The 23,550-nt window shown below is 36.8% G+C and overlaps 2 protein-coding genes across 4 annotated transcripts; both read left to right on the top strand.

Moving 5' to 3' along the window:
• Nucleotides 1–2,502: 2,502 nt before the first annotated feature.
• On the top strand, nucleotides 2,503–9,744 carry LOC116258106 (NEDD8-specific protease 1). 3 transcript variants are annotated; one of them, XM_031635230.2, is made up of 4 exons: nucleotides 2,505–2,867; nucleotides 3,059–3,183; nucleotides 3,272–3,313; nucleotides 8,867–9,744. In XM_031635230.2, exon 4 carries the CDS (start codon nucleotides 8,903–8,905, stop codon nucleotides 9,581–9,583), a length of 681 nt encoding a protein of 226 aa, XP_031491090.1. In that variant the 5' UTR covers nucleotides 2,505–2,867; nucleotides 3,059–3,183; nucleotides 3,272–3,313; nucleotides 8,867–8,902; the 3' UTR covers nucleotides 9,584–9,744. The 3 variants fall into 3 exon arrangements, with proteins under 3 accessions (XP_031491089.1, XP_031491090.1, XP_031491088.1); XM_031635229.2 differs by having other exon boundaries at nucleotides 2,503–3,183; nucleotides 3,272–3,317; XM_031635228.2 differs by having other exon boundaries at nucleotides 2,505–3,183.
• A 4,773-nt stretch (nucleotides 9,745–14,517) lies between these two features.
• LOC116258107 (universal stress protein A-like protein) lies at nucleotides 14,518–20,608 on the top strand. The gene is made up of 4 exons (XM_031635231.2): nucleotides 14,518–14,759; nucleotides 15,936–16,027; nucleotides 17,091–17,209; nucleotides 20,291–20,608. The coding sequence occupies exons 1-4, from the start codon at nucleotides 14,588–14,590 to the stop codon at nucleotides 20,367–20,369; spliced, it is 462 nt and encodes a 153-aa protein (XP_031491091.1). The 5' UTR covers nucleotides 14,518–14,587; the 3' UTR covers nucleotides 20,370–20,608.
• The last annotated feature ends 2,942 nt before the right edge of the window (nucleotides 20,609–23,550 follow it).

The following is a 23,550-nucleotide window of genomic DNA, read 5'->3' as shown; positions in this document are numbered from 1 at the left end:
CTATCAGGGCATATCAAAGTGGGGTGCATAGAACTAGAGGCCTGCCATACAGCTTGCCATTGTTGCCATTGAGTCACTAGGATGTGAGAGGTATAGGATAATACAACATTTTATAAGTCAATTCAAACCTTAAGAAACTTTCTCTAAGCACACTTAAAAGCATATTAACCTATTTAAAATTTAAGTAAGTCAAGCACCCAGACATCTAGATCTTAGGACAGCACTTAAGATATTTAAATGTGCATAGCAAAGAGGCCTAGTCCTTTGCAAGTTTACCAATAAAGGCATTGGGAATTGCTGATCTCATATTGATAAGTGACTCCATTTCTCCTACTTTTAAGTCAAATCCCCTTTTCCAAAAAAATTAACCCATTTTAGATGCAAACATGAAGTCAATTATCTACTGACAATTTGGTCTCTTTATGAGCATGTTGGTATCCAAGCAAATTATTTTTTTTATAAAATAGCTTGCAAATGAACCTAAATGCAAATTCAATTTGTTAATTGTCAATGTGTTGGCAATTAGTAGAATATCCATTTTACTTTTGTAGAACTAATGCAGACATTGGGTACTAAATGTGACTGAAATATAGAGGCAAATCCACTACACATGGAAGGAGTTTCATTTGTTTGTGACAAAGCACATTGATGGGCTGTTTCATCACAGCTTTTGTTTCCAAAGACTTTGTATCTATACAGTTCTTTGTTATGATGTTATATTTTAACCTAAAGAAGGCATTCTTCGTATGTTATTGAGATTTTAACATTGGCATAAGCCCTTCGTGTTGGAAGATAGATGGCAAAAGGGTGGGTTCTCTAATGAGCTTTAAATTTAGCTCAATGACTTGGATATAAACCCTAGATTGAAAAGGTAGGAATTTAGCAAAAGATATAAGATATCCCTACTAGTAGAATGATGGATGGTCGGAACCTAGAGGCACTCTAAATCTCAAAAATTCTTGAGTTCTGTAAACATGAGTTGACTGGGAAGAAATAATTGGAAATATGCCACTTAAAAATATGACTTTCACCAAACAAGACATAGTTCGAAATACAAAAGCATGGTTATGATCAAATACAAAGGTATACACATCATATTTATCATTTGGAAGCCTTCTTGTCACCATTCTCACTTGACAATCACATATTTTGTCAAGCATACACATTGTATAATTTATATATACTCAACATCATGTTGAATTGCATATTTCTAACTTAATGCAAAGTTCAACAACATTTCTAATCCATTTGTATAGTTCTCATGATGAAAAGTCCTTTCACTTTTTTTATTACTGTAAACCACACTACTTTTAGGTGTGTCATTCATATCATTCTCAAAACATTTTCATATGCAGATCTACTTTCAGTGTGGATGTTCTATTCATTATTGGAAGCTTCAACTAATAATGATTTAGCTTTCTTCTTGTTGCTAGATTCTTTATTACTTGCAAATGATATAGTTACCACAATAATAAGTAGCTATGATATGAAGAGATGTAAATATGTGCGTATAAAATGGAGCGATTTGAACTTGCCTAATAACATTTACAACAATTTATGAGACATATATATCAACTGGATAATAACAAATTAACACTGCAAAACCAAACAAAGGGCTCATACAATAAATTAAACAATAAGATAAAGCAAGGAAGTTAATAAATGGTGATTTCTCACAGCAATAAAACCTGATGCAACAATTAATTTATGCAGAGACTACAATTTATTAATGGTAATGTAAGGAAAGAAAAGCAACATATTCTCACATGATGCAATTAAAGTTTGATAACTACAATGCAGCAAAAAGAGCATACATTATACTTGCCAGCTGCGAACGCTCCATTTGTTGATGCCTTCTTTTATTTTGTCTATAACCAATTAGTAGAATTGGCAGGTGTGGCATCTTCTATTACATCTTTAATTGCAAACCATTTGAATCTGCAATAACAATATAGCATTAATTTTGCATGTTTCATGGCCTCTTATCCTACTGGCTAACAATTTGATGAACCAAACTATCTTTTTCAAACTGTTTTGTACTTGACCAAAGAATGTAGGCTCAAATAGAATCAATTTACGCATCAAAGTGGGAGACAGGTTGATCGTTCACTCCAGGTGACAAGAATATGTTTTTCTTCAAACTATATCATGGTAGACTTTTTAATATAGTCAATCGATTTCTTATACCAATATAAGATGGGTCTACTTTTGTTGAGAGAGAAAATATTCTGGTGAGTAGTATCTTATAGTAGGTGTCAAAGGTAAAAACACGATAAAATGTATTGATGATTATTCAGGTAAAAACAAAAAAAAAATTATGGAATGTATTAGGAGTGTTTGTAAATTTACAAGAACATCGTCCTGATTACGTAGGTCCGACCCACCTTTTTTTTATCCAGGGGCAAATGGCTTGGATGTCGCTCGAGAACATCCAGGGGTTGTGAAGTCAAACAACCCGACGGTTTGGGACATGTGTGCACCGGCGGATGATTTATGTCGCGCAATCTTTGGGTTTGTTTTGCAACAACACGGGTAGATCATGGTGAATTCTCCTCAACCATGGAGCCCCTTGCTTTCTTTCTTCCTTGCATTGTGACAGCATCATGTTTAAACAGCGAACAAGTTACTGAAGCAGTGCGGCGATAACGTGCAGGCGTTTGATATAGAGTTGCATGAATGTGTCAAGCCCTTTTTTATCGCATACAAGGGATATTGCAGCGACACATTTGTGGCCTGTGTGAGTGGCCACGAAGAGAAAATGCCCAATTTAGGAGGAGAATGGGGGAGCAACGTCTTTAACTTCATCGGATATTCTAAGCATGTGCAAAAGCGTGCGTCTGAGGAGCGTTTTCTTCATCCCTTTTCAGGTTGGCCGCAGTCACAAAGTAGCCAACCGGCGTGGGACTTAGACGGCGTCGTTGTCTGCTTGGTTTCCTGTCAGACAACGGAAGCTTGCCCCTAGAATCCATGTCGTAGTGGGCCAGCAGATTTTTCTTTGCTATTTCTCTTTTTCTACTGACTCATGACTTGGGGTTTTGTGGTCGATCCCACTGGACAGAATCGTTTCAAAAGCGAAAAATTGGAAAAGGGGGAGTTGGTGTCCTGAAAAAGCACATCTTGAGCAGCGTATTGTTTCCTGACCCATCTGTTCTGATCGTTTCTATCTCTGTGTACAGCAGACAGGTGGGTGAATCTGAATGAATCGATCTGAAACCCTCCCACTGACCAGAAAGCTGAGCTTCAGATTTTCATTGTTTGTTGTGTGGTCCAGGTCTGATTCATTGAAGCTGTGGTTGTTCTCCAGGTCAAAAGTGTAGGTATTTTGCGGCAGGCTCCCTGCGTGGCCTTCGTTTACTCTTGCTGCTGATATCTGTCGTTAGTCTTATCTTTAGTTTTTCCTCGTCTTTAGTTTTCTTTCTTCTTACTCTCATCTTGGTTTGCATGAATGTATCACCGGCCTAGGACAAATATTGCCGGAAAGTCGTGCATTATGCATCCTTCATCTGCAGTTTTTTGTTTAACTCAGTATTGTTGTCGAGTTATTTGCTTAAGTCAATACTAACATGTTTTATGCTCTTGATTAGGGTACTTACAATTAGTTTTGGACTTGGGAGACTTAGTGTGCTAGGTTAGGAGAGGTCGCTGATCTTAGTACCCAGCTCACTGGAAACTACCATTGATTCCAGTGAGCTCAAGCTTCCCCCACATTGCGTGGTTAAGGAAATTTCCTTTTTGTGTAGCTTAGTTTAGGTGGCTTTCACTTAATGTTTAGGCGAGACCTTGGTAGTACCTTGCTGGTACTTCTAGCTAGGGAACTAGAGATCCTTTTTCCCCATTCTATTCTACTTTGTCTCTTTCCAATCTTCCTAATCTTGTTTTAATTGAAGTAAGCTAGATTATGCATTCATTTTGAAAATCATAGCTCCAACCCAGCCACCTTCGTAATGGTGAGAGAGAATCAAACCTCTTAGTAAGGGCCATATAAGGTCAACGTATAGTATTTTCTTTTCCTAGTCACAAAAAAGAAATGTCTCTTTTATCTCCTAGGTTTCTTCCTTTATATCCAAATCCATAGATGTGCGTGCGATTGAGAGATTATTAAATAGTTATATTTTTTCCTTTTTGTTTTGTTATCTTTTAAATATGCTAGAAGAAAGCGTTGTATATCAGTTTGCTGTCTCATGCCAATCCTATGAAAAATACATATTAGACTTTTCAAGAAAGCACATAAACTTAGCATGAGTTTTATTGACAATATGAGCAGTAGGAGGCTCCTAACAGCAATTGCATGTTCAAGTCGTGTGGGAAGTCTTGCATTTGATGAGTGCATGACAGTGGTGTGTCGACATAACTTATATCAGTGATAGTAGGAGTCTAGCAATTTATCAGGTCATATTTGTTCACTTCCCTTATATTCATGTGTGTCTATCGTACATGGTCATGCCTCATTTGCACGTAAATTCTCATTTTGCATAATATTTGTGCTACTAAGGACAATGTCCTTCAACTTCAAGTATGGAGAACGGTGTGATTACATGTACAAACCTTGTTTTCAAATGCATTTGCATGCTAAATTCAGAGTTTAGACCTTAAGAAAGTATGTTTTGTCAAATTTTAATGAATCTTGGTGAACAATTATGATATAATGGAGTAGATTAACAATTGTGTTTATTTTGATGAAAATGCATGCATTAGAATGTAAGGATATCATTACATCCAGAAATTTATACATCTACATTAGGATATTTTAAATTTTGACAAAAAAAAAAGAAATGAATGAATAAAAAGAAATAAAGAATATGATAAGAAAAAATAAAGTGCACATCTGTGGCTCCTTCTAATGTAGTAGCTGAACTCAGACTCCATCAGCATGGAAACTGTAAAGTGTTTAGGGTCATGTGAATGAAACTATTAGGATGCAGTAGACTTGTAGGGCTATTGAACACTTGCAACCTATTTGGATCAAATAAGTGTGCCTTGGAATGGTTTACACCTAGTACCCTAAAAGAAACTGACATGGTCACAACCCCTCACTCATTACATGGACACAAACCGCTTGGTTGATGATGGATAGTTACAACTCTTCATGCTACATTCTTGCTATCATATCAAATCTTTTGTGCATAAGCACAAGGTTTCATTAAAAGGTCTCTTCCAAAACCCTAAAATTTAGTTATTTGCATTTCTCAAATATCTCTGAAGTTCAATATTTTACAAAATCTAACCTCAAAATGATCATAGTTTTCTTACTTCTCTCACCTACTTTTTTTTTGGTTTCCTTTGCAAAACCATTCTCTCCATATTAAGATTAGTGGATCTTAGGGAGGGATAGGGACTTGAAAACCCAGTCCTGTTAAGGGATTAGTTTCTTAATCTCTTAGTGGATCTTAGGGAGCGATAGAGACTTGAAAGTCCAGTCTTGTTTTTTTAATCTCACTTAATTTTTCTCTCTTTCCCTCCTCCCCCACCCAACCTCCCCCCACCCTCCTTCTCCCTCCCCCTTTTGCGCAAACATCCTTGCACCCTAGGACCCATAGTCCTACTAGGGAGGGGTGGGACTAGTAAAGTCAGTCCCAGTGAGACTGGTTTTACCATACACACATGCACACAGATATATACTGCACATGTATAAAATTGCACACATCTATTCTTGCATAATGCATATATAAAAGTTTAAAACAGTTTGACATATAGTGACAACAAATATAAACTAAGAAAAGTGGTAGAGAGACAAGAAGGAAACACAAAAATGATGATATAGCAACAAATTTGGTGGAAAAACAAGAGGAGAGGAAGATAGAAGTGTGAAGGAGAAAGTGAAGAAGAAGAAAGTAAATATAAAATTTGAAAAGGGAAAAAATGGGAGGTGAAAGGGATAAGAAGAAGAGGGTAGAAAAGGGAAACAGAGAAAGGGGAAGAGAGAAAAAGAAAACGAAAGGAGGAGAAGAAAAATGAAGACAATAAGAGCTTGGCAATCAAGTCTTGCACCTTGGAAATTATTGGAATTCGGCTGCGGATGTCTGAAGTTGCTGGATGATGCTGGCACTTGCTGGAAGTAATCTTGAAACATTACATGCCCCAAAATGATTGGGGGCTAGTTTAGGCACTGTCACAAAAAATGCATCCTATTGGAAAAAAATGCGTATAATTCGCCAAAACAGAGTCAGCCATATAAAACGTGAAAAAACACATTTTTAAAAAAAAAACGCCAGAAAATAAAAAACGTGAAAAAACGCGTATTATATGCCGTTTTTTCATATTTTTTATGATTTTTTATTTTTTATAATTTTTAGGATTTATTAAATGTTTTAAATTTTTTAAAAATTTGTCGAGATTTTCCTGTTTTATCCTCGAGATATACAACTTTGCCATATAATACCTGTACAAGTTCGGTCAAGTTAACTGAGTTGACTAACTTGAGTAACAACCTCGTCAAAAAAAGTTAGTAATTCATGTACACAATGTAATTTTGCACAAACAAACTATACAAATGATATAAAATATGAATATGTGTGAGTTTGTGTATGTATTTTGTATGTGTGTGTGTATACACACATGCGTGCACGCACACACACACCCACACACACACACATAAATATATATATATATATATATATATATATAGTGAGAGAGAGAGAGAGAGAGAAATATATACATATAAATATCAACAATGATTGACTATTGTACGGAACTATATATTGGCATATAGTAGGATTTAAATATGCTAGATGAGAAGTGTTGCTGGATAACTAAAAATTAAAAATTGGATGCTAAGGAACCGGCTCTATAGGGGCATTAGCAATCGTTTATGGTGCAGAGATGGATTATGGTGCTTTTAGCAACAGCCTATAGTGTTTTCGATAACATATTTTAAATCTTTTAGCCATCCAGAACATTAGAATTTTCCTCTCTCCCTCTACCTCACTCTCTCCCTCTCTCTCTACACACACACACACACACACACACACAGAGAGAGGAGGAATATCTTCAATTAGTCCAATTTTGGGACTGAATTTTCCATGCCCTTTTTATCTCTCATTCTCCACCTACTTTTTCTCTCTTCCCCTCATTTTTCTCTTCTCATTTCCTCTCCATAAGCATTGTCTCCATCTTTGGACTGGTGGATCTTAAGAAAGGGGAAGTGACTTAGAAACCAATTTTTTCTGTATGTTTAATATTTATATACAAATGACTTTTCTATTTCCTTCATTTCCAGAACCAATTATTTTGAATCATATATATAGATTTACATATTTCACATGTGGGGCTTGTAGGTCCAACATTGCTCCCTGGTCTAAATGCAGCTTATTCATTTTCATTTGTATTTTTTAATTAATTTTCACTTTTAGATACAATAAGAACATTTTCACTCTCCTTTTCATCATGTGCCTACTCACCTCGCGACGAACTACTGTGTGAATTTCATGTAGAGCAGGTCTACTAGACTATGCAAGTTGGGATGCTCCAGATTTTCAGATTATGGGAAAAAGGCTATGAAGAAATTCAAAAAGATGTTCTCCCTCTTCTTGTTGTTGTCACATTTGAATAGTTTTTCCTCCCACTTATATGTTGATACAATCTAACTCATTCCATAAAGGAGTGATTATCCTTTGTTCTTTTACTGTTTTATCCTCTTGCTTTAAATTTCTGCCCTTTTCATGAATGTAGTATTTAGGGGCATAGTCTTTTGAGCGTACATGCCATTTAAATGCTCTCAAACGTCACTTTCCTAAATTGAACATCAGCACAAATATCTGCTTCAGTACTTCTAAAAATCTAAGATTTTACCTTGGCATTCCTAATTTTCCATTCTTCTAGATTATTGGAATATCCTTTGCATATTCCACACACATTTCTATATAAATTAAGATGGCTTTAGGTTGCAGCTTTTACATTTCCATAATGACCTTTGGCTTTAATATGAGTCTCGAGAATGCCAGCCCAAACTCTGTAATTTGTTCCATACCAGGAATGGCATGAAATGCACTTCAGCTCTTCAAACTTGAGGAGTTCAACATCCACCCAGCTCAGAGGAATCTTTAAAGGAGATATCTCTGAGGAAAAGAGCCCTGACCTGATGCAGTGAAATGCAGTCAGATCACTTGTTCAAAAACAGCTCCTCAAAAACACGCTCATGAAGGACTCAAAGATACACCATCATGCACAACAGCATGCAGGCTAACCACAAAAAGGCTGAGTAAAAGGCTTCAATAACATGTGAAATACACTAAAAACTAAAAAGGTGCTTGAAAGATAGAAGGGAGTGGCCCCTCGCTATATATTGCAGCTGACCCACCAACTAACTGTTAGACTGGCTAGCGGCTAGAAAACTAGCCATTAGTCAGCACAAAGGCTAGCTTCTTTGATTAAATCAAATAAATAAAATGGAGAATGCATGAAAGAACAAACAGAAATGAAAAAAAAAAAAAACATGTGAGACACCAAGGGTGTCTTTGTGTCTGTGTGTATGTTCTTTGCATGCAAAACACTCAATACTCTCTAGCAGATTTTTTCCAAAATAATTTTGATCATATCCAATGAATACCATTGTTCCTCTAATGTAGTGTTTTTCACTTTTCATGGCCATAAGAAACATGTTAGCGGAAGATTCCATATAGTGCTCAGATTACCTTGTTCTTATAAAAGAAACCATTTATGTATAAGTAGTATAATGGGCATCATTATCAATTTTATGACCCAGACATATGGCAGTGTTATGAGAAATAGTATATTAGTCAAAACTATCAAACATATGACTGTTGGTTCCCCATGCTATTGTTCTCAATCTGCTTCTGTGTGCTGGTATTTGGATTTTGTTAGAAGTACACAATTGTGCATATAATGTATTATTTTTCTTGGTAAACAGATTGATATCCTCTAGACCAGCTTCACTGTTTAGGAGATGGCTCGAACTCACCCAGATGAAAAGATTTTAAGCTACAATGATGTTGTTTTGAGAAGATCTGACTTGGATATCCTCAATGGCCCATACTTTCTCAATGATCGTATTGTTGAGTTCTATTTTAGCTATCTGTCTTCCACCTGTTGCTCTTCCGAAGAAGTACTTCTGGTCTCCCCATCCATATCTTTTTGGATTTCAAACTGCCCTATGCTGGAAGATGTCAAAGATGTTGTTGCTCCTCTGAGATTACAAGATCGTAAGCTGATAATATTTCCTGTTAACAATAACGAGGATGTGACTGTTGCAGAAGGTGGGTCTCATTGGAGCTTGCTTTCATACTACAAGACATGCAACTTGTTTGAACACTATGACAGTTTCGGATCCTTGAACAAGAGGCATGCAATGAAGCTATGTAAAGGAATTAAGGGTCTTGTTGGGGCACCTGAAACAATGAGTAATTGCCGTGAATGCAATACACCTCAGCAGATGAATGGCTATGACTGTGGTTTATATATGCTGGCTATTGCAGAACTTCTATGCAGTTGCCATCTACAGGAGCCTAATGACAGTGGACAGTGTCGATTTGAAGCATTGGAATTGTTGGAAGTTGGTCAAATGAGAAGACGTATTCTGAAAATCATTGAGGATTTGATGGACCAAGTTGAGAAGGAATCTGCATAGAGGTTGATATTGGCTCAATTGTAGTTTGTTTTATGATCTTTCAAAAGGCATGTCATTGTTTTTCTTGAAAGGGATCAGTCAAACTTTTCCTTTCTTGGTTTATCTCTATTGGCTGTTCACGGATGAGGACTGAATCATGGTGTGCAATTGGTTGAATGTCAGTTGTTGATCGGGTTACATAACATGGCATTATTGCGTGAGCGTAAGTATCCTTTGCACATTTCGTGAAATCAATGGCAAGAAAAGAAACTTGAGAGTGCACCACGAAAAAAGGTCACCTGATTGTATGGTGGTTTCCTCATCGCTGATCAGTTTGGTCGCGGCTGGTTCCTGATTGCCTAGGTATAAGACCTGTTCGTATGGTCATGTTGTTTCATCTTTGGCATTTGCTGGGCTACCTGAAAAACTGTGGATACTCTTCAAAAAGATTTTAAATGCACTTTGTGTCAAAATCAGTCCAGGAAAAGGAATATCTTCGAAAGGTATTTCTGAACTGATGGCTAAAAATAAGGGATAGCTAAGAGAAATCGAGTGTATAAAGCATTCCCTGCCTAAATGTGCAGCACGAAAGAGGCATTAGGGGGCTTGGAAGCAGTTCGGATGCTTTTTGCTTCCATAAAATTGTCTTGATATTTTTTACTGAAATAAAGGATTCTCAATGAAAACAGTGTTCGGAGGCATCCGACGAATACAATGTTTAGAAGAGTGCGCTTTTCATGGACTTGCTACTGAATGTTGTTTTCCATATGAAGTTTGCATGTTACAGTGCTTAGGTTCGCTTCACTTCAAATGCTTAGGTAAATTGGCCGAAGAGCTCAAAAATGGACAACGTCGTTTTGATCTCAAGGGTGTTTATCGTTTTGCTATAACACGAAACAAAGAAACTGTTCTGGTAGTCAGGTGATTGATACTTCGGCTTTGTCATGTCACGGTAAACATGATGCTTCTATGGTTGTGTCCATGTGTGAAAAGCTCCGCACTTTTCCTCGTCACTGCATTTATATAGGGTCACAAATGTAAGCATTCAAATTTTGCGTAAGCTTGTTGGAAATGTTCAAGGGGTTTGTTGTATTTTTTGTTGTTCCCATTTGTGCTGTACTTCTATGAAATTTGCTATGGTTGCTATATTATTCTACATTTGTTTTGCTTCTTCGTCTTTTTTTTTTTCTTTTCTTTTAGAAGGTCGAAGCCCCTTCCTTCACATACACATACCCCCATCTTTCCCCTTCTTAAAAAAAAAGGCACATCCCATTCCCCATGCCTCTTGGGTGTTGGGCTGCATCGGTGCCTAATAGAGTCAGTGTATCTTCAACGCCTTCGAATAGGTCAGTGTATCTTCAATGCCTTCGAATAAGGCATATGAGAATAGTGCTCTTGAGAATGCAACAAGGTTACAATTTGACTATGAAACATTCTTGCTTCTTTGTCATCTCACTAATCCTGGGCTGCTAAATGATCATAGGCGGCATGGCATTTGTAATGTGAGGGGTTTGTTTTTGCAGCTGATAGGTTACTGGACAATGACCATCAGATATGTAAACTCAAGGGCTATCCCATGACATAGACCATATGACATGTACTGCAACTGCAAAAAGATTGTTGCAAGGTCAAATTCTAGCCAACACACTTTTTGAAAAGATGCTTCTAGTGTCATAACATGCCAAGTCATCTGATCAATAATTGGACAGCTCACTATCACTCGTAGGTTTCTAGAAAGACACCGGTGACACTTTCCCGATGTGTGTTGCACTCCATACCAGCATTTAGCGTGTAAATCTGTGCAAGAATTGCAATGGAATTCAAAATCGATCAAGATTTTGGCCGGAACTCTCAAATATGGCTCGAAACTGGAAACGTTTTCTGGTTTATAGAGAGAAACCGGTAAAGGTGTACTAGCTTTCAACAAGAAAACAAGATACGAACTAGACATAAAACGTGATTTCCCACCCAAAATGAAGACTCAAACACGAGGACAAACTCCTAACTATTGGAAACAAGGTACGAACTAAACATAAAATGCAATTCTACGCACAAAATAAAGACTCAAACAAGGGGACAACATTTCAAACTATTAGAAAATGAAGAAAACAACAGAACACACAAAAGTAAACCCCGTCAACTTCTAAATGAAAATTGGCAAAACAAGGAACAATTAAAGCAAAAAAGGAACATTTAAAACACTTCTTGTCAAGACCCAGCCACTCTGACACTGGTTCAAGTTCAGATCCCAACCTACATGAGCTCGACAAGGATTTGATCAGCTATTGGATTTAATCATTAAGATAAAAAAATGTCCTAATGACTGCCAGATTGTTCTCTCAACCTGGAACCAACTGACCTACATCTGACGGCTCTCCCATCTTGACATGCATTATTCTTTGCATGGAGAAAGCCTTAGCTGTGACCGGTGCAAAGAAGGAACATACTGAACTATATAAATGCACATGGCACTTCAACAGAAGCTGGGGAGTTGAGAGAGTTCAGAGCTATGATAAGATGCTTCGGTTAGAATTCTAAGGTAATGTGATGTGTATTGCTCTCCTCACTTTAGATGTAATAGTTTTACTTTATCATGTGGACAACTAGCATGTGTTTCTCGTGTTGGCATGACATAAACTATCATATTTGCAGTTTCATTATTTTTAGCTTTTTTGTAATACTGACAACAAAGTCTAGACATTAGGGATACACTGATTTTGAGTCACATAAAGTAACCCAGGGTTCTAGACCTGCATCTAGAGTGGTGAACAAAGATACCCATCTAGAGTGGTGAAGCTGATGCTCCTTCTACTGCAGCAAATAGTTTAGTTTTTGACGCAAATTTTGATCATTGGATTTGTTGTGATACATGTCAAAAATGGCACCCACATCCAGAGGATGCATCTTTGCTGTAGACGTGGATATGCAGTGTGCAAGGTTGTTTGTAAGTTTATTCTATTATTCTAACATGTAAAATAACAAATTCAATTGTGTTGTGTGCTTAAGTGCCCCGATCAAATAAAATTGTTTTCTCATTTCCTTTAAGATTATTTATTGATGATTTTAGCTTTTTGCTATCCGGGCTTGGATTGAACAAGTGTAGTGTCGATGAATATTGGAACTTGGACTAAGATGCTTTTTTATTTTCTTTTCAATTAAATCTATGTTGTACTTGATATTATTTTTTGGAAAATTTAATGTTCTAGGTACTAGGTTTGCTTTTGTAGATTTACTTAGCATAAATTAACAAATGCATTCTATGTTTGTGCAAAAGCAAGTTACCATTTTGGGCGCTAAAATGAAGTGTTTGTTACAAGTGAATAAATTGGTTTTAATTTTGCTTAAGAGCCTATACCAATAGTGAGTTCCACAGAACTTTGTTTACAAAGAGTCTATGCTCAATAATGAGTTCCACAGCAATTTGTTTATTCAGAACAATATTGAAGAGTACTTGACAATTGACACTAAACAGACATATATAACCTTCAATCATAAAATATAAATTTGTGGTTAATTCTAGTATTGATTCTACTTATAAGGAGCATTTGCATCCAAAAAATGCACATGTGAATTTTATTGTAATAATAGAGAACTATGAAAAGATGTCAATTTTCTAGTCCATTAAAATATGTTTAACATATTTAATTGGTAACTTAAAATTACTTTTCCAAACCTTAGTGTATAATCTTTTGAACTCTCAACAAATCCCTCCCAATAGTTGCTTTTGTTTTTGTTAATTATTTTGAGCAGATAGAAGAACATTGCAGTTCTAATCCCTAATTGTCAACATACATGCAATGGTTACGAAATATGTTGTTATGTCTTCGCTGTCATTGACAAATGCTTCAAATTTTTACAATATTCCTCCAAGGGTATGTTTGTTTCACTGCAGATCTGAGATGATGGTGATCTAAGATATCAAATCCACGGATTTAAGGTCAAAAACACCCCCCACCCCCCGGCCCAAAAAAAAATCAGATCTTAAATCCTTGGTTTTCACATGTAATGTAAATTTAAGGTCCACTTTATTGAGATCCTCCATTCATTTAAACTGAGAATCTTCAAAAGTACACCTTCTAATGCAGCATTAGATTTAAGATATGAGGATATGAAGTGCAACCTCGTCAAGTTTTCCCAAGTGGTGAGAAAGTGCTTTAACATTGACAAATGCACATAAAAGCTTTCAAAATTTTTTGTTGTGTGATAAAATCGTCATTACGCAAGAGGCCTAAGTAAACATTCCTATTGAGGAAGGTTACAGCCGTGTGAAACTCCATGCTTTGAGAAACAAGCACAACCGGGCCTACTTGTCAAAAGCACATGCTTGGGAAGAGAAAAAAAACACAGATCTAACAGTTTGGTGAAACTACAAAGAGCTGGAAGCACCGATAACTTTCTCAACGACATGTACCCAAATCGGATCTATTAGTCAACCACTCCCACTGTTAAGAGTCTCCCTCTAATGAGTTTCTCTGCATCTCATTCAGAATCCCGTTTTCATGCTAATTGCATGGAGAACCTTCACTAGCTCACGTGAAGACAACTTTTAAGTTGGATTTCGGAAGTATGTGAGCACTTTGTCCATTCCAAATAAAAGGTAGCTAAGAATAAACTTGTAAAGTAAAAAAAATGAGATGTTGATTTCCTCTTTTCCTTTTATGATCAACTGCGGCTCGGGAACAAGGAACCTGCCAAAGCAAATGATAATTAATGGGTTATATTTGATGGTCCTAAAGAGGTTTGTCCTTCCAAACTCTACCCGTTCGAAAGGCTTGGGTGTAAAGCCAGGCGTTGAAGCGTGCTTCAAGTCTTTGACCAACAGATGCCAGCGGCCGTTCAAACGAACCAAGTGGCACGCTCTCCCACGCAATGAGATGGTGGAATGAAGACGCAAAGTTAGAGCAGTCAGGCCCAAGGATCCTGACCTGCCCTGTCAATGTCTTTAAATATTTTACGCAAGCGTCAGGGCTCAATGATCCTCTCTCCCTCTCTGTTTCTCGCGAAGAAGAAGCAAAGTAAGGAGAAATGGGTGAAAAGAAGAAGATCATGCTGGCAATCGACGAGAGCGATGTCAGCCACTACGCTCTTGAATGGGCTCTCAGCTTTCTAAAGCCTACCATCTCCTCTCCTCTCCTCCTTTTCCACGCTCAGCCTCTCCCCAGTTTCAGCTACGTTTATGCTGGTTATGGAGCGGCACGTACGTCACCTGATTCCACTTTTCCCATGCTTTTGCTTTCACTTTCCTTTTCACAGCTACCCACCTTCTCATTTGTATTTGGTTCAGAAGAGGAACTGGTATGTTGTGTCCGTCTGGTTTTTGACGGTTGGCTTGATTTTTGGATGCGAAATGTTTGATCATGTTCGACCAAAATCTTCGTTGTTTTCTAGCATGTTAGGTTGAGGGATCTGGAAATCCTTGTCTTCTTGACAGGTGTTTGTTTCACTGGTCATTTTCAATTCTTATGTGATTTAAGTTAACTAAGTTAATTATTTCCTGAAGTTGAACAATGAATTATCAATCGTTTAGAAGTCACTTATGTTGTTCACTAGTTACGATATGAATATTTTAATTCTTAGCACATGCGTATCAACCGCACAAATACATATACATACCTACTACACACATGCGGCACACACAGAGGCACCCTCGCGCACACGCACCAAATCTCATCAAAACTCATTTATAAACACAATATTCATAAATTCAGCAAACGAGTTAGTTTAATTAACCTGTGGCTGTAAAATATAATGTTCTGGGTGCCAATATGATCTTCTATGGCGTCCAAGTTAGTCTATCTTGGCATTGTAATATCTTGTGCCATTTATCATATTCCTAAAGTATATTACAGTTTTAAGGATCTTTTGATTTCAGGAAAAGAATTTTAGAAGCTGTAAAGCTTTTACTCTGATCATGGGCACCAAATTTTTCCTGCATTCTGTAGACAAGGGAATTTTTTTGAACGGGAAAGCCTTTAACAGTAAAGGCTTGATGTTGTGGAATGCTAAATGGTGGCATTCCCTTGATTTCAGTAATCTAACTATCAAAAAGAAAGATTTTGGCGTGCTTAATATGATTTATTTACTAGTTAAATTTTAAACCGTGTTAGGTTTATCACCATTTTGTGGTCACTTTGGACTCTTATATTCTTGGATTTGAGCAGCCCATTTTTCATGAAACACGACATCAAGCTTGAATTTTTTGATTGCGTTGAAGGATGAAACTGTTAACATGTTAAAGGAAGCATATTATAGGCATCCATACATGTTGAACAAAACTTTTCAGTGAGATGTGCACCAATGAATGACTGCTGACATATGAATTTTGGTCTTTGTGGTCTTTTGATGTTTCTAACCAATACTTGCATATATGCAGCAACTGAATTGATTCAATCCGTCCAAGAACATCAAACGAAGATTACAGAAGCCCTCCTGGAACGAGCAAAAGAGATATGTGCAAGGGAGGGGGTATATTTACTCTGTCCTCTTTCTTCGCTTAGTATAAATGGATGTAGTTTATTTGTTTGCATGTAAAGATACACTATTGCTTGTGGTCCGACCAGATTTTCTCTTCCTGTCTGACTACACTTTACCTGAAAGAAAAGCAGCAGATTTAAGGATTATGTAGGAATCTCTAATTGATGCTTGTATTAATGGCTGATTTTGCATATATGTTGGGCATGGTGAGCTTGTTTTTAAATAATCGTCCTGTTTCTACATTTTATGTATAGCCTTTTGTTGGAAATCTTAAAGAGGGCAATTTTGCTTTATATATAAAATGGCAAGGGTGCTTTTGTTAGACGGGCACATTCTAATGTGTACCTCTCAATAGGCATTAGCATCAGCTGGCAGTGTTGGTCTTTTAAGTCTTCATGTATGACTTTTCTATCAATTGAAGGTACCAACCAATGTTAATGGAGAGAATTATCTTGTGTAAATCCTAATCTCTTTTGTACATCTGCCTACTTCCATTAACAGCAATGCCAAAAAGAACACCGTAGTTACTGTTATTGGGAAAGAGCCATGTCAGCAATGTACACGTCCATTGGTTGTGAAATAGAAGGGTGGTTCATTCTACTCAACTAGCTCAATAGGATGTTTGAGATTAGCAAAGTGCCTGGAAGTAATGCACAATTCAGTAGACAAATATATCATGCACACACACATGCCTGTTAGCAGTTTGCATATTCTTTATTGTTCTTTTGAGATCCATCTCAGCAAAGCATATCTATGTTCTTTATAGTTCTGACATGTATAAATTCATCTCATGAGGTTTCGAGTGGAAGATCGCATATCTTCAACAGTTATGGCACTTATTGTACGCTCATCTTATTACTAATAAAATTATCTCTTCTTCTCTGTTAATAACATAGTATCTCACTTGGTTTTACATGTAAAAATGAGGCTATTCCTGTAAAATTCTTGACATTCAATCTAGTCTCCTGCAGAAGCATATACAATACATGCCTTAATTTTTTACTGAAAGCTTGATGTGCAATATTTATATTAAATCATTTAACTACATTTGCAGGTTGTTGCTGAGACATTGACAGAATTAGGAGATCCTAAGGATGTCATATGTGCAGCTGCTGAGAAATTCGGTGTTGACCTTCTTGTTTTGGGTAGTCGTGGCCTTAGCACTTTACAAAGGTTAGCTGCTCATTCCTTTGCATACTTTGAAATTCACCAGATGTTCTTAGGCAGCTCCAGACAATGTTCTGACTTTATTTTGTTTCTCCTGGATTTATGTTTCTTCAATGGCTGATTTATGGTGCTATTGCTCTAGTGTGTAATCATCTAATGAATTTGTTTTTTTAAGATGATAGTTGGCCACTTGTCCTTCACAACAAAGAAAATAAACTAAGATCTGTTTCCTATTTGCTTACATATAAATGATGTCGTTGTAGCCAATTGAAGGCAAAATATGTAATTGTGGTATTTGGTTAAGCCATGTATACTAAAGTCAGTAACCATGCTCATGTCAAATTGGGAAGGCAGGACAAGAAACTAACTCTATAATACCACTTTTTACATCCTTAGATTTTTATCTATATATGTGGGTTATTTGAGCATATGTGATATATTCTTCCCTTTGATCTGATAGCCACATGGTCCCATCTCTATTTTTCCGTGCTTACTGGAACCAAGATTACGTTGTCAAGCAGCTAAATTCAGACAATCTGATTGAGCATACATGATATGGTCCATATCCTGGATGTGGTACTTGTGCCTGCACTTGGTTGATTGCCCTTTGGCAATCTTTTGACAATTTGAGTTCACAGTGTTTTATCTTTTTAGGTGTTGGGTATGCCTGAAATATATTTCAAAGTCTACTGAATGAAAAAAGGTTCACCAGCCATCCACCCTTAGAGCAAATGCGATAAAATATTTTGTGGAATATCTCCCCATTCAGGCTTATAATAATCAGTTTTTCAGGAAGAACTAGTCGGAGCTGGAAGCTCAGACTTTTTCTCCTGGAATTTTTCACCTGCCATGCATGGTAAAATGTTATTCCTAATTTCTTTCCAACCTATTAAATGTCCCCTGGATCTGTGTTTTGTTTAACGTGTAAGAATATTTCCCTCATGGAAGTACTAGGAACTCATAGAAGGAAAAGGAAATCTGTTCTATAATGGTTGACTTTCTTGGACTGCTGCAAAGTTATTTTTCCAAGAACAGGAACCTATATAACTTACATGTTACATAAATGTAGCTGAAACCTTGTGGCTTTAGCATATTGGAAACATAGCTTTGATGCGAGATTCAGACCAAACCAGATTACTAACTTTTTTGCCTGGCCAAGTATGATCCAGAAACTCAATTAACAATCAGAAATTCTTGCTTCAATTTGTTGTAATAAGTTAGGCATCTAAATGCCACCTGACTAAAGCTGGTCCTCCTTCTGTCTTTTGTTGTGGCTTACATATGTTGCTGATATTTGCATAGTAAAATAAATACTTAGAAATCGTGCAACTGACATCCAAGTAAAAGTTTGTGATCATCATGTGTCAGACAACTTAAAATATTTCCCTTTTAGTACTGCTTTTCAAGATTTCTTGTGCTTTTCCTTAAAACGATATGGTAGCATAATATTTCTTCCTTCTGTATTGTGTTATTTTCCTCAAAATCCTTGATATGTTTCCCTATATTTTCTGGAAAATGTTTCAGTAACTAAGGAACTACCTCACGGAGGTATTGAACCAGTAGCAGTGACTATGACACATACATGTGTGAACAATGGAATATAGATGAAATACAGTTAACAATTCAAAAAATAAAAATATATGAAATAAAAGCAAAGGTAAGAAATTATGATATTTATTATTTTATGATTTTTTTTTTACAAATATTCATATATAAATATTAAAGACAACAAAAAATGGAATCATGCACTTAAGTGTACATAACATTGGTTTGGTTTTAAAGAAAAAATAACTTGCAACATGATCATGTTTTCTAGCAGTGTTTGTAACTTTGTATCTCATCATTACTGTTTAGAGCTATCTTTTGTGATAAAATTACACCATGCACGCAGGCAGATTACTGTGTTGGTATGTTGTCATATTTCTATGCTTAATTCATACTATTCAAATAACTTCAGAGAGTCTAAAAGTTGCAATGTGTGTGTATGAGTATGTATGTTTGTCTATATGCTCTTTATTTGATTCTTCTTGTGAAAACATGAAGATATATGTTCATATTGAACTATCAAACTGTAGGAGAGGCTAACATTCATTAAAGTGATAGTATAACTATAGGGAAATTTCATTTTGGAGTTGATGTAGAATAATTGAAGGTATGAGTTGCATACTTGATCACTGAAGTGCTGTAGATCTAAACGAGCTTAACAATATTTAAGTATAAATCAAATGATTTTGTGAAGAAAAAGGAAAATAAATGTGCAAATATGCATGATAATATTAGAGCCCTTGGGTAGTCTTGAGCTATGGATACTTCTAAACTGAAAATTGGAATATAGAAATGTTGATGAGCATTCAAGTTCATATTATCGGAGTTTTAAACAGACTAAATGCTAGTAGACAGAATTCATACTCTTATTTTACGTTATACCCGAAGTTCAAACTGTAAATGTATAAAATGCATAATATTCTTTAACTAAAAAATTTTTGATGGCTGATAATAAGTTGCCTTGTCCTAATATTATTTAGCCGAGCACATGATATAGGAATGAGGAAAATTATGTCTAAGTTCCACCATATCCTGTTACTTGTCCAGTTCGCAGGTATGAAGTATTCATAAATTTTGGTGCCGACTTCTGTATATTTTGTTGACAATCAACTAGCTAGCCTTGTTTCCAGATCTATGGTCCATAACCAAACTATACGGGTTGAAATTTGTTCTGAGATGGTGACAAACTACATTCAATTAAGATGCACAAAAATGTTGAAACTTGACAGTAACCAACTTTATTTTTCACAGTGGTCTTTTAATTAGACAATAATGATCATGCATTATATGTTTGGAAGCTGTTCACTGTTGTGAACTTTAAGTTGGAGTCTTGGATGATGAAAATGATGCATTTTTATGTTGGAATGTCATTATTCCCAGTTATCAAAGTTCATTCACTGAGCTAAATTAGAAACCTAGTGATCCATAACTTGGTTTGCTCCCCATGAAACTAGATTGCCTACATCTTTGTCTTGCAAATTTTGCATGATCCTTCTTTCATATTTCCGTTTTACACGAGTATGATATTTCTCATTGGAACAGGACTTTCCTGGGAAGTGTCAGCAATTACTGTGTGCATCATGCAAACTGCCCTGTCCTTGTTGTGAAGAAACCAGCATAAATCAATTGAACTCACCTGTCATGGTTGTTTCGCAGTATGGTTTGTGTTTTTCATGGTATGCTGTCATCATGTGCTGAACCTTGAAACTGCCAGAACAGCAGCTCCTTTACAATAGATGGAATTGTTCATTTCATCCTTTCATCTTGTTATCTGAGTCTATTGTAGTGATTTACCTTGATCAGACCTTCAAACGATATCTGTAGTTTTTAATGCCAGAAGTTGAGGGCAGTTGGTCAGCATTGGTTGTTTCTTGTTACGTTGTTTGGGTTTTGTTTGTGGTCTCAGGTATATTTCCTGATAGGACTATCTAGGTTGAAACCATGTTAGGATTAGCTATGTCATATGTTTGATGATTAATGTGCTACACTTTGTTCTTTTAAGGGTCCTTTGGCAGCAAAGAGACTTCTAATGTCCCATAAATCTGCTCCAAAAATTAGAGCAGATTCATGGTACACTAGAACAAGTGTTTGATGAACTTGCCTCAATCTTTGAGGTATACTCATTAGACAATTACAGAGTATCCCTGCTGCCAAACACCCCCTAATGTTGGGTTCTAATTCGTGCCACACTTCATGTCCGCTTGAATTCAAGTGAGAATCACTCTTGAATTTGTAGGGGCGTTTGTTTACCTTGGATCTGAGATCCAAGGTAATTTGTATCACTGGGGATCTCAGCTTTGAAGATTGGAGGTCAGACCCCCCTTCTGCTTAATCTCAAGTCTGAGGTTTTGGCGATATATTGAGGATCCCAAATCTTTTTTTTTTTTTTTTTTTTCACATGGTGGTGAAGTCTGGTGTTTGTTTATTCCATGGGTTCCACATAAAAGGAATTTCATACCAGCTTCATCTCAAATCTAAGGTTATCAAATACACCTTAAACGTTAGCCAAATTGATGCCCTCAGCTTGAGGTTTCCTTGTGTATCGAACTAAATTGATGCCCTCAAACTCGAGGTTTTCTTGTGTATGGATCGTTTCCATGCTCATCAACCAACCTACGGCTTTGTTTTTTGAGGGGGATACTCTGTAGCAACGTGGTGAGAGTACGAATGAGCGTCCCAACTGAGAAAATGCCATCTACTTTCTTTCATCTACTATTGTGCTACTAATTCTTCCGTAAATTCCTAGTTTTTTAAACTAAGAGCAAGGAGTAAAAGGAAATATTTTGTGAGATATAAAAGTAAAATGTTAATTGGAACTGAGAAACTAACAATTGCTTCGAGAATACGCCAGTGGCTCAGAGAACCTCTATGGTGTGCCCAAAGTGATGCAGTTCATGTCCCCCATGTTCTCTAAGGATAAAAACAGCACTCTGACGATACACGTGAAACTTGACACCTTTTTTTGCTGGTTATTTCTTGAAACATGTGCTTTTTGGAAATAAATCTATGGTTTTCGAAATTATCATGTTTGTTGTAATGGGAGTTTTTCTTTACAATGCACTTGGTTTCCTTTCAGGACATTGATCTACAATTCGTTCTCCTCCATTTGTTCTTAATAAAAAGGCTACATATGTCACATCCATAAAGTTCTTTTCGACTATCTGACAGGCTGTTCTTATGGTCTTGGAATGGGCCTTATCATGGATAAGAACCACTTTCTTATTAATAGTTTTATAATTTAAACAAGTTGGTTGCGTCGATAAGAGGAGTTAGGAGGTTGTGAAAGTGTGACATGAAAATAAGACTGAGCAAATGTTGTAGCTTGGGTTGGGCATGCTCGCAGAAGAATGCTTATATGCCTAATTAACAATTGTTGACATATAAACGATCATCTCTTTGGTCTTAGTGTAGAATTCAGATTGGACCTGACAGTGGCATATGAGACCTGTCCTAACACACTAAATGACGAAGCATATTAGTAATGACGAAGCATATTAGTAAAGCATCCTCTTCTTCACAACCTTTCATGACAGAGAGAGAGAAAGACTGAGAGAAACTATGATGCAACATTACTGTAAATAAGACTCCAATGGGGTGTTCGGAGGCTACAGTGTCACAGGGGCACAAAATTATCTGGAAGTGAAAAAACATGAAATTGAAATTATGTAGAAACACCATTCTAGTGAGTCAAAGTGGCTTCCCACGAAACCACATTTTCTTTCGATGAAAGCCCGCGAAACAACACTTGAACAAGACGTCAAGCTCTAGTTTTCGTGTCTAGTAGGCACACCTCTTGAAAGGCAATATCATTAGAGACAAGCCAAACGATTCAGTAGGTTTTAAATTGCCAGCAAAACCAGAGTTGTCGACATAACATAACCATGCATTTCCATAAAAGATGTACCACATCTTCCTCTCCATGACAGCAAAGAGGGCATGTACTAGCTAAACCCTGTGCCCTTCAAATTAGAGTCATTCTAAAGAGTAATGGGAACATAAACTGCAAAAGGGTGCATGACAAGTACTATCTGTAATTCAACTAAGACCCGGCCTTGGTTAATCTATCCATGACTCCAAACTGCAATTCTAGCAGAAATTGGATGACTTCTTTAACACATCAAGGGTTGCCACGTTCTCTTTGTTGCCTTTGCAATTTGGTTGTCCAGTGGAGACTATGACTAGCTTCCATATTTTCTTATTCAATTACCACTGAAGAAGGGTTTGAGTTTGAGATTCTAGGGTAAAGTACTTATGTCCCATTTGCATCATGAGGGTTAGCTTTCGCCCCACTTGAATAGATTAGACCGACTTTCTTGCAATCTGAATAAGTTGGGTTGAGCTAATATTCTATAGAATAAAATGATATTGCCACAAAGGATTTCATTAATTACAATGCTTTAATTGGTTAAGATTTTGAGCTCAATTATTTGGTTGGGTTTGCACTGCCTAAGTTAGCTTCGACATGCAAAGCATGCTAGATTCTAGCATGCTTTGGTCTGTGGGGTTATCATATGCCAATTGTCACCTCATTAATGGAGGCAGACACCAAAAGGTCCCTATGGTTTGCAATAGGGTGAGGTTGCATTGTGCGACACCCCACTCAACTAGGAGCCATGCCATGCCCATGGTTTAAATGAGTGCCTAGAAGTGCCTACTATATGCCATTGTATCATCAAAGGGTATGGTGCGTGTACGCGTGTACCTAGTTGAGATGATATGATGTAGGGTGCACTGGTGAGAGCTAACAGCCAGAACTCTTTGCACTATAGTTATGCTCAAGGAACTTATCGATGGACTTAGTT

Source organism: Nymphaea colorata, chromosome 7 (assembly GCF_008831285.2).
Source record: "Nymphaea colorata isolate Beijing-Zhang1983 chromosome 7, ASM883128v2, whole genome shotgun sequence".
NCBI lineage: Eukaryota > Viridiplantae > Streptophyta > Magnoliopsida > Nymphaeales > Nymphaeaceae > Nymphaea > Nymphaea colorata.
This window is presented reverse-complemented; position numbering and strand designations above follow the sequence as displayed.